Source organism: Rutidosis leptorrhynchoides, chromosome 3, assembly GCF_046630445.1.
Source record: "Rutidosis leptorrhynchoides isolate AG116_Rl617_1_P2 chromosome 3, CSIRO_AGI_Rlap_v1, whole genome shotgun sequence".
Classification (NCBI taxonomy): domain Eukaryota; kingdom Viridiplantae; phylum Streptophyta; class Magnoliopsida; order Asterales; family Asteraceae; genus Rutidosis; species Rutidosis leptorrhynchoides.
Window position 1 is genome coordinate 666,796,812 of NC_092335.1, and position 11,861 is coordinate 666,808,672.

Below are 11,861 nucleotides of genomic sequence, written 5' to 3' on the forward strand. Positions count from 1 at the left end.
ATAAAAGAGAGTTTTAAATAGCTGATATGTCATTACTAGCTTAATTTTAGCAAATTCCGCCAAGTGTAAAATCCACATGTTCATACCTCACTAATTTTGAAAACTATTAATTATTAATAAAATAATTAAATTAAATTAAATCAGTGCTTATAAAAATTCACCTTTTCTTGATTATCAGAAATTTGCAGTAAACTTTTTTCTTGATTCGAATCTTTCCAAATTTTTATTTACTCGTACTTTACCTGTATTTTGTTATTCTCTCATATTTTCAATTTGAGTAGATTTTTCTTATTTTAATTGATCATAGATTTTTCTTATTCTTATACAACTTTCAATTTTTACACATTATACTCCACCGTCAGTGATACAAGCCTATCCCACACTAGGCATGTATCAACCTTACAAGGGGAAGTGTAGAACTCACTCCCAAAAGCTAGCTTGAAGGAGGAGAGAACACCCACCCTTATAAGGCATCAACTAGTTTAGTCTCTAGTCAATGTGGGATTGTATCAATACCCCACCCTTTAAAGATCCAACGTCCTCGTTGGTCACGGTTGGCACCCTTTCTTTCGGTCCAAGTCACCACTCCGAGGCGATTGTATCAATACCCCACCCTTTAAAGATCCAACGTCCTCGTTGGTCACGGTTGGCACCCTTTCTTTCGGTCCAAGTCACCACTCCGAGGCCTCTCAATGAAAGCACCAATGATACAAGCCTATCCCACACTAGGCATGTATCAACCTTACAAGGGGAAGTGTAGAACTCACTCCCAAAAGCTAGTTTGAAGGAGGAGGGAACACCCACCCTTATAAGGCATCAACTAGTTTAGTCTCTAGTCAATGTGGGATTGTATCAGTCAGCCATCATTACCAGCCATAAACGGCGGCCATGACTGTCGACAACAACCTCCGGTAGCCACAAGTAACTCTAACCGGATCTAAAAAACGCGATTAAAACACTAAAGTTGGTTAATTAGTTTGAAATAACACAGATCTAAGTTAGTACATGAGGCGGTTTGGTAGTTGATGGAGAAGTAGATTAGTGGTGGGTTTGGCATACAAGGAGAGCATGTCGCTTTAGTGGTTGATAGATAAGTAGATGAGCGGCGGAGCTGTGATGTTTGGAGAGGAGTGGTGTGGGGTTGTTGGAGAAGATCTGGCGAGTGTGGTGGTAGAAGAGCGAGCAGTGGCGGCGGAATGGGAGAGGGCAGCGGTATATAGTGAGGGAAGGGAGTGGTGTTGGGTTTAGGACTTTGGTTAAGTTTTGAGGGATTAACTGAATGATTTTTCTATTTAGGTTGAATACTTCAATCAATTATGTTGCAGGTAGGGAAGATGAGGCCTATTATTACTAGAGTATTTTGTTTTTTATTTTAAAAAAATATGGGATCAATTATGATCGGAGGATTATTATACCATCATATACGGAGTATTTGTTTTATTTTTTTTATGCAATGGAGGATACTTTTTATTTTTTTTATACAGAATGGATTATGGATATGTATCAAGTCGGTATGTGTCGAAGATACAACATTAGTTAATTACTACTCGTAATAATTTTCATATTCTAATCTATCTAATATCCAATATCCAATATAATAATAATAATATTATAATATTATAATAATAATAACAATAATAATATAATATAATATAAAACATATAAAAGAAACGAATTATATAATCAATTTCGTAATTGAGAAACTTTTGGTAGGATATAGGAGAAAACAAAAACACCATAAACTTTTAAGATATTAATTTATATGCTAAAAAACATGTTATTTTATGATGTTGAAAGCATTCATATTTCAAGATCATAACTCATCCTTTTCTTTTTTTTTCCTTTTTAGTATGCTTCAAAGGATCTAAAATAACACTATTGAGAGATTTTTAAACTTAGTGCTCAATAAATTGTAGATTAACATTCTATCAACTTTTACAGCCGTTCAACTTGAATTTTTTTTATTAACATTCGCATATAAGAGAGTTAGTTATGGTAAAAGTTTACAATCAAAAAGTTTTAAACTTGGTGCTCAATAAATTGTAGATTAACATTTAAAATTTAAGATAAGTTCTATAAGATTTTTAGCCTAACTTCGAAAGTCAATAAGGCATTTAGTGCTATAGCCTAACTTAAAACGTTAATAAGTCGTTTAGTGCAATTTTGTGAAAAATGTATACCGAGACTACGATTGTATACAACGGGTTTATCATTTGTATACATCTACATCTACATAACTTATTTGAAAAGGTTTTTGAACAGCCGTGCAACGCACGGGCTCAAAACCTAGTTTATTTATATATCTCTTTATATTATAATAACAAAACTAAAAATAGATCATCTAAAATTCAAATTGCTAATCCTAGCCTTCCATTGTCATTAACATTCATAATCTAGACCATCCAAACTTTTTAATCTTGATTATGACCTCATAATCACCTTGATTATTTGTTTGATGACTAAATTACCCTTCTAATAAAAGGGGCGGTATCAATAGGGAAAAACAGGAGTCTGCAGAAAAAAAAAAAAAACCCTAATACTCTCTGAAAAACACACGTTCATACTTAAAAATATGATAAAGCTCATAATATTATTAGGTCACAAAAAGGGTTCTTCACAAGCAATTCAATATTCAATCATTCCTTGCAAAAAAAAAAACCAAACCGCAAATCAGAAACAACAACCAGATGAGTTTTCGATTTGCAGGTTGAGGCAGAACATAATCGATTAATGTTTCCGATTTGCAGGTTGAGCCAAAACATTTCGATCGATTAATGTTTAGTATTCAATCACCTACAGTCAAGCATCTTTCATTAATGGAATCATTTTGAGAATCAAACTATACTTTAGATCTACAGGTACCGATTAATCTTCTTAATTGGATTGATTTGTATTATTGATTTATCTGGTGATCATGAATAGTTTGAGTATATACACAACTAATCTCCAGTCCGATTCTTATTCTGATTTATTTGTTGGTTTCATCTTTTTTTTTTGGTGAAATGGGTTTTACTAATACAAGTTCACTGACCAGGCACCCAGCTGCTTTTCGATATTTATTTATTTCTAATAATCTGACCCATTATTAAAGTGATTTGTCTGCCTTTGTAAACAAATCGGTTCATCCCAATATGTACTCTTTGCTATTTGTAAACAAATCACTCTGTTACACAGATCTTTTCGATATTGATCTGAAAAAGACGAGGGTTAGTTTTCCTCTACAAAAAATACAAGTTCACTGACCAGGCACCCAGCTGCTTTTCGATATTTAATTATTTCTAATAATCTCGATTAGAAATAATTTGAAATGGAAACAAAGAATATGGTTCTCAAAAGCATCCTTACATGAATTGGTTATGATCAGTAGAGATACATATTATTCTCTTTAATCTATGTTTTTAGCAGGCGGTTACCTCCGATCGTAAACATTGATGCTTATATTATTGTATGATATGTATTCCTCAGCTGCTGCATTGTAGTACTGAAAAATGTTGAAAAATGTGCAGGCCACTACAGGTATTTTGTTTTGGGTTGGATATGTCTGCAATGCAATATCCTACAACGGGCAGCTGTCTAAATTAAAGTATGTGTTGTGCTCAGCTGTATAATTTTTAGTGTGGGTTGGGCTAATTTTATAGAATGACTAGCTGCATAATCTTTAATTACTCTTGATTGTGCTATATATTCAGAATGACCAGCTGTATAATTTATAGTAAGGGCTGGCTAATTTTATAAAATGACCAACTATATAATCTTTAGTCTTCGTTAGCTAATTTTACAATAGAAAAATGGGCATGCGACTTGCAAAAATATTTGTGTTGCAATTTGATTTTTTATTTGAAAGACAAATTATTCAAATAGAAATAACATGTTCAGCAAATTTACAAGTTAACTACAAAGTATCATGGGGGTATGTTGTGGCCTGTGGGGAATTCGGCGTAAAATTAACTACAAAGTATTGCTTTTTATATATATTATGATTTACACCTTTATGTTATTTGGTTTTTGCATCATTAATACACCATTACTTTCAACATGGTTATGCTTTCTAATCAACCTAATCCTATATATGATTCTATTAATAGTACAAATAAAAAATTGATTTGACCCTTAAAAAAAACTCCGCGAATTTGCGGGTTTTAAGCTAGGCCATATTACACATTGACATGAATTTCTAAATCAACCTATGACAATCAGGTACTCATGCAATTTTGTGTTTTTCCTTCTACTTTTTTGCAAGATTGTTCATTGTTGGCTCATTATTTATGTTCGTGCATATCATAGGGCACCACGCTAATGGTTGCTAATCATATGTTTGGAGTTTGTGTTCTTGGTTCTAGGGCTATAATTATGGTGTTTTTGGGTGTGTCTGCATTTCTTAAGGGATTTTCAAAATCAGGGGTTCTATGTCTTCTTCAACAGTTTTTCATTAGGCATTCAAATTTTTTTTGCAACCCTAGAATTTTCCCAATTTCTCTCGAATCAAAATAAACAAACAATCAACAACCAATTGGTTCATTATCACGTTGATTGGAGACAAAACTACCATATAGCAAAACGATTTCTTTGGAACCATGGCAGAGACACTTTTGAAGGTATTTTGATCTTTATGATTATTTTCGACTACAGATCGAATTCAAATTTAGATGTACATCAACCGAAACCCTAGAATCAATTGTTAATTGATGGAACTATTCTTCATTTATATAAATCGATGATTCCGTTGTTGAAACGCTAGAAGGAGATAACCATAAACCCTAACTTATTATTCTTTAATTTAGTAAGATGTTTTTGTATTTGTGATTTTGCAGCCAATCCAAGTCGAGTACCAACTATCTCACAATTCGGTCAGAAAAATTACACTGTATGTCTGATTTTCCCAAAAGGTATGATATGATAAAATCACATTCTAGAACTTTATGTATATTTTGGTAAATACTGAAAATATTGTGATCATCTGCGTTAATGTTTGTGTTGACTTCAGTTTCTATAGTCTGTGTAGGTATTCCATGGAAGCAAATTTTAAATATGAGTCAATCAATTTTAATCAGCTAAAATTCTGTTTAAGCCTTTGAATCAATAAGTATTTCCACGTATATATAATCATATTTATATAGGTTCTTCAAAGAAAGACGAAGGCGCTGCAATGGCAACTAAGAGGCTCAAAGAATTATAGATGAATGGACATCAAAACATGACATCTCAGGTGTTTTAACATCTACTTTCTAATGGACCAACTAAGTTTTCTTCATATGAGACAGCTTATATACAATTTTGTGTTCAAGTAATGTGCAACTTACGTGTACAAAAATTATGATTGCAGAATTCAGAACTTTTCTTTTTTGTGACTTTTAGTTCATTAACTTACTGGTGAATAGTTATGTGATATATAGCTTCTAAATAGTTGTGCTCGATGGGCTTCGAAACGATGCGTTTATAATGCAGGACTCGACGGTTAGTCATGAGGTGTTGCCACCGTCGAAGAATCTGAACCCGTTTCTTGGATTTGTCATTATATTTTAGCAGTCTATGAAGATGATTCAAACTACCCTATTTGGGAACTTCCAGGTGGATATGAAATCGATCCGAATAATATAATTTTGAAGAGAATTTCTAATGATACTCAAGGCCGGGCCCCACCGTATTTGTTCTAATTAGATCATGCTCATTGTGATATAGTTCTTGCTATTACAGGCCTTAACTTGGCCATCCATACAGATTATGCGGTCTTGCTTGATACTAAGTTGGGTCGAAGGAAATTAGATGGTGGGTATGTTCATAATGGGTTGTTAAAAGGTGCAGGAGTTATATTGGATGCCGAAAGTGACACTTTGAAGAAGCTGCTAGAGAGTCACCGCTATATGTTAACTCTCACTTGGGTCAGTTGTGGCTGCATTTTTGGCCATGGTGGTGGTCACAAACCGAGATAGGTTTCGAAACATAGATAGGAAGAGGGTTCGATGTTTTTATTGCACCCGCCAGATGTATGTCACTTAACTTGGCCTTAGATATGTTGATGTCATCAATTCTGTCGTACTGCAGGCAAGTTTTTCTTACCTTTCATACAATTAGAGAGATATACTGAGACAATAAAGAGCTTTCTTGCCTTTTATGTTTCCACCCGTCGTAAAATCACCGGTGCCTGTTGATGGAAGATTTGAGCACATTGTGTCTCACTCACTCTGATGTATCATCATTATTATAGGGTAGTACATATTTGATTATAGATGAGCTAATGAATAAGTGTAGAATGTGTTGACTAACACACATTTGTAGTTAACTTTCTTACTGTAACTCTCATAATTAGGGGTTCTATGTTCTCTGATGCAAAGTTTATTTTATTGCTGCACAATTGTTGACCACATCTAATCTATTGTGAAGCTAAGCGAAATTAATTCTATACACCAGTTGACATGCGCTTTCAGTTTGTATTTTTTGTTTAGGGTGCATATTTTGTTGAAGAAACTTTGCATTTTGTAGTTTTACGCATTTTTTTTAACTATATCTGATGAGTTTATAGGTTTTGATTATGGCATTCAGGTGGCTCCAGTTTGTTACCAGTTCAGCGGAGTTCGTTATAGCAATCTCTTCAAGTTGTTCTCATACTAATATTTTGCACTACTTTATCCGGGATGTGCACGTGAGGCTATTCATTGTAAGGTTTGTAACAAAATCCGTAAGTTTCTGGTGTTAAGTTTCATACATTATCATTTATTTATTTATTATTTTTTTTAAAAGGCAAGACCTCAAAGTGTAGTCGGGGATTGAACACGGGTCTTCTTTGAATTTGACAAGCTTGGCCCAAAATTACTAATGTACAAGTATATTTTAATCCCTGCTCAAAATGTTGGTTTTATCATAAAAATGTCATGATTTGTAACGAATACTCTTCATGGGATCTTTATCTTCGAATACTACCCTTTTTTGGCTATACGAATACTAAACCTGCTTATATTCTGATGTTGTAGGGTGAACTCAGTTTCCATATATTTGTTTTTTTTTCATATGTCTCGGTGCTACGGCTGCAAGAGCGTTAAAGTCGGTGCTTAAAGGGATTTTGTCATCCTTAGAAGGGTAAATCTCATCCTCTTGATGATCTTTGGAATTTTATTATTAAACCGATTATACGATTAACAACATAACTGCTTTGATTTATATTTATCTTACTGGTTATCAATATGTTCGATATAGGGTACATGTGATGGTTATCTTCTACATGCTTAATTATGTTGATCCAAGAAACATTTAGGCCAAAATTGTTTATGCTTGATATTCCATAAAGAACTTGAGAAAATTGTATGCTAATTTGTTAGCGGAGTACGAATTACTTCAAGTTTATACCATTCATCTAAATGTAGATGGAGAATTTTTTTAAGATGGGCCGACTACACAGTGACGAAGTGGTGATATAAGGATTGGAATCTGGGTTATTAAGAGTAACAGTCTTAGAAGTGAATTGAAAGACATGAAGACTCGCATATTTGAAGAGCCAAACATTTTTGAGACGTCAATGTTAATGTATTAGATAAAGGTGGAAAAAGAATACTTTGTTTTCTCTTATATTGTTTTGGTTTCTAAACAAATACCATATGAAATCATATTACTGCTACAATTCGATACTTAATTCGTCCCTAAAAAAACCCCGCGAATTCGCGGGTCTTAAGCTAGTAGGATTAATACAAAAGCAAAAATACGAATTTATGCTAATGCAAATAAGTAATTTTAACCATAACTCTGAGTTATTATTGTCAAAATTAATCATTATATCAAGCTCTTAGAATTAGTTTCTCATTTTTAAATATTATTAATTTTCTGAAAAACAATAAAGACCATAGGGTTATATGAGGAAGAATGATGTGTTTGGATTTAGGGTGCTAGTAAGTAGCGATGACAATGGATCGGATATAGATCGGGTGATGTCATATTCATATCCATATTCATTTAGTTTTTGTTCATTCATATCCATGTTCATATCCATTTAAATTCAGTTCATCCATCCATATCCATATCCAATGGATTAAGCGGTTTATTGGATATCCATTCGATATTTAAGAAATGTTATAAAATTTTCTAGTATGTAACGAAAACAAAAACGTTGTATAACAAAAAGTAAATATAATTTGACCTAAATTGAAATCCTTCCACCAAAATGTGTAATCTTTGTCAAAGATTGAACACAATTTGTTAACTATACTATCAAACATAGATTATCACAAATTAAATGTGTAATTTATATGTTTATTAAGTTAGATATACATGTTTACTACGAGTACTCATAGTGAATTCAATATATGATTGCAAGCAAAATGTATGTGTAATGGTAAATACATGTGTAATAGTTATTGTATATGCATATATATATATATATATATATATATATATATATATATATATATATATATATATATATATATATATATATATATATATATATATATATATATATACACATTCATGTGTTTCCTTATGCATTTCGGGTGTAAATGGATATATCCATGGATGAAAATTTTCATCCGTATCCATATCCATATCCATTTAGGTTCATCCATATCCGTATCCATATCGATTTAAGACCATCCGTATCCACTTTAAGCGAATCGGATTGGATGGATGTCCATCGGATCGGATGTTCGTTGCCATCCCTACTAGTAAGGTTCTGTTTGGATGAACTGGTAACTGAAGCTGGAAGTTAAAATTGAAAGCTGGAGCTGGAAGTTTATTTTTCAAGTTGGTAGCTGGAGCTTATTTTTCGTCAGTAGCTGAAAGCTTATTATTATAAAATGATATAAAAGGACATAATATAAATTTATAAGATAATATATTGAAGGGCTTTCTAGTAATTTAATTTTTTATACTCTCTCCGTTCCATATTAATAGTCTAGTATTTCATTTTCAGATGTCCCAAATTAATAGTCAACTTTCATAAATAGAAAAGAATAAGAAGCTTAAGTTCTATTATGTTCTTAATGTATGTGAATAGGATTAAAGGAGAAAGAAAAGGTAAGGGTAAAACTACAAAGTAAACAGAAAGTACAGTACTTTTATGACATTTTCTTAAATTGTGTGTCTTTTGTCTGTGGATTATTAATATGGAACGGAGGGAGTAAGTTCTATTTTTTTTTCTTCATAAGTTACTTTAAGTAGCTTAAAAATCTAGAGCTTATGGTTTCAATAAGTTACCAATAAGCTTCTTTAATTTTGTATGCCAAACAAATCTTATAATTAAACGTTATGAAAAAATAAAGGACAATGCTAAACGTAGCCCTTAGGGCTACGTTTAAGCTTACCAAATTTAGGTTTAAAAACACTGGTTAATTAATTACAAAGTATAAATATTCTTTTTTTTTTTATATCGACTTTCCTTATATAATTTGATAATTATGTTATTCATGGCATGATTGTGTTATATTATTGAAATTAAATTAGGTTTGATAAGCTTAAACGTAGCCCTAAGAGCAAGGGGAGTGGTGTGCGTCACTTGCCCCGTCGCCTTCCTCGTTCCACGTCACCCCACTCCCCACCCCTTTTCGGTTCTCCCATTCCGGCCCGGTCAGTCGCCCAGGCGACGAAGTTGGCTTCCATTTAAAAAAAAAAAAAAAAAAAAAATTAATACTCCAACGGATCTAATTTGGACCGTTGCAATTTTTTTTATTTTTTTTTCTTTTTTAATGCTATAAATACACTACACATATACAAACACAAACACAAACTCAAACACAAAACATCCAATTTACTCAACATATACTCCCACAATCAAATCCAAATTCTATCCTCAAAATAATAATATATTTTTTTTAAAATGAGTAGTTCCGACGAAGAAAGTTTGGTTAACGCAATGAAAAGTATATTTGCCTATCGAAATAACGTGGTAATACGTAGAGAGGTCGAGGAACAAAATGAGGCTCAAAGCTCAAGACGAAGACGTCGCTACATTTATCGTGATCGTGTAGAAGCGCACAATCGTTTGATGAAAGATTATTTTGTTCAAGATCCGAAGTATCCCCCTGAATATTTCAAACGACGCTATCGAATGTCACAAAGTCTTCTTGAAAAAATAATCGAAGGTATACTTTCTTACTCTACTCGTCCCAATGCACCAAAGTGGTTTACTTATTTTCAACAACGTCCCGATGCACGTGGTGTTCTCGGAGTATCTACTATTTTAAAAGTCACTTCTGCCATTCGTCAACTAGCATACGGTGATTCACCGGATCTATTTGACGAATATTTACAAATGTCAGAGAGAACATCACGTGAGTCTTTGCAATATTTTACAAGATGTATTATAGACTTGTATGGTAATGTATATATGAGAGAACCGACCGAGGACGATATACGTCGGTTGTATCATAAACATGAAGAACTTCACGGCTTTCCTGGAATGCTTGGAAGCATTGATTGTATGCATTGGGCTTAGGGTAAATGTCCAAATGCATGGAAAGGGCATTTCACCCGAGGCGATCACGGTTACCCCACAATCATGTTGGAAGCCGTTGCATCGTATGACAATTGGATTTGGCATGCATATTTTGGAATGGCCGGTTCGAACAATGACTTGAATGTCCTTAATGCATCTCCATTGTTTGATAGTTTACTAACTGACACGGCTCCTCAAGTTCCATACGAAATTGGGGACGTTGATTTTGATCGAGGCTACTATCTTGCCGATGGGATTTACCCTTCGTGGGCTTCTTTCGTTAAGGGATTCTCAAGTGTTGTTGACGCAAAAAGGAAATACTTTACAAAGAAACAATCTGCAGCTCGTAAAGACGTTGAGAGGACATTTGGAATTTTGCAAGGTCGTTGGGGTATTTTAAGACAACGAGCTAGGGCATATAGTGTAAACGCAATCAAAAGAATCATGTATGCTTGCATCATATTGCACAACATGATAATTGAAGACAATGGTTTTAACATCGCTGAAAATAAATCTTACTACTTGCCTGTCAACAACCTACAGGGATCAACTTGGTACGAAAGGTGTGATGTGTATGCCGAGAAGACAAAAGAGCTGCGTGACAAAGACGAGCATGAGTATCTTCGACATACTCTAGTTTCGCATCTATGGCATAATCGCGATGACCCAGTTGTTAACGATTTGTAACTTTTTAATCGCGATAACGTATTGTTTTTTTTAAAATTTTTTAGGAAATGTAATGTTTTTTTTTTTTAGGAATTGTAATGTTTTTTATTTTATTTTAATGGAAGTTATTTTATTTTTTGTTAATTTTTATAATTATATTTATTTATGTTATATTTAACATCATAAAAAAAATAATAAAAATATAAACTGACATGCCTGACTGACAGAGCTCACCACTTCCCACTTTTTCTGACTCAGCAAGTCAGGCCTGACATGCCAAGTGACCTCAGTCACCACTCCCATTGCTCTAAGGCCTACATTTAGCATTTTCCAAAAAATAAATTATAATTCTCATAAGTTTCAATAAGTTTGTCATCTAAATACACCCTAAATCTACTTATGTTTAACTCTTTTATCTTTGAATAACATGAATTATGTGCTACAGTTTCTTGGTAATGAAAAATCTAATAAATTACTTTCTCCGTATTTGTTTGTTTAACGACAATCCAAATTCCAAAAACGAATGTGACTACTTATTTGTACTCTTAACCAAAGGTCAAGGTCAAACACGAATTCTAGATAATCATGAGTGTGGTGGTTGAATAATTAAACCCTGACCTTCCATAATGGAGGTCAAGGGTTCGATTCAAGCACCCACAATTATCCACTCATGACCACAAATGTTTGCCTGCAATGACTCCGGGCTGGTCGCCCTTAGTTATTAGTCAAGTTGACCGTGAAAAAAAAAAACACAAGTCCGGATTCTCTTAGGCTAGAA

The 11,861-nt window shown here is 33.3% G+C and overlaps 2 protein-coding genes and 1 long non-coding RNA gene across 11 annotated transcripts; all 3 read left to right on the plus strand.

Moving 5' to 3' along the window:
* Positions 1-2,527: 2,527 nt before the first annotated feature.
* LOC139902996 (uncharacterized) lies at positions 2,528-7,689 on the plus strand. 9 transcript variants are annotated; one of them, XR_011777852.1, is made up of 6 exons: positions 2,528-2,858; positions 3,507-4,595; positions 4,812-4,886; positions 5,118-6,660; positions 6,969-7,074; positions 7,192-7,689. It is a non-coding gene; the product is annotated as an uncharacterized lncRNA (long non-coding RNA). The 9 variants fall into 9 exon arrangements; XR_011777854.1 differs by having other exon boundaries at positions 3,507-3,583; XR_011777851.1 differs by having other exon boundaries at positions 3,507-6,042; positions 6,541-6,660.
* A 2,110-nt stretch (positions 7,690-9,799) lies between these two features.
* Positions 9,800-10,417, plus strand: LOC139902596 (uncharacterized). Its single transcript, XM_071885202.1, has one exon. The coding sequence runs from the start codon at positions 9,800-9,802 to the stop codon at positions 10,415-10,417; it is 618 nt and encodes a 205-aa protein (XP_071741303.1).
* Positions 10,418-10,480: 63 nt separating this feature from the next.
* LOC139902597 (uncharacterized) lies at positions 10,481-11,104 on the plus strand. The gene has a single exon (XM_071885203.1). The coding sequence runs from the start codon at positions 10,481-10,483 to the stop codon at positions 11,102-11,104; it is 624 nt and encodes a 207-aa protein (XP_071741304.1).
* Positions 11,105-11,861: the final 757 nt, after the last annotated feature.

Excerpts from the sequence above, each read along its gene's own strand:
- LOC139902596 (XM_071885202.1), top strand. The coding sequence starts at position 9,800 with ATGAGTAGTTCCGACGAAGAAAGTTTGGTTAACGCAATGAAAAGTATA.
- LOC139902597 (XM_071885203.1), top strand. The coding sequence starts at position 10,481 with ATGTTGGAAGCCGTTGCATCGTATGACAATTGGATTTGGCATGCATAT.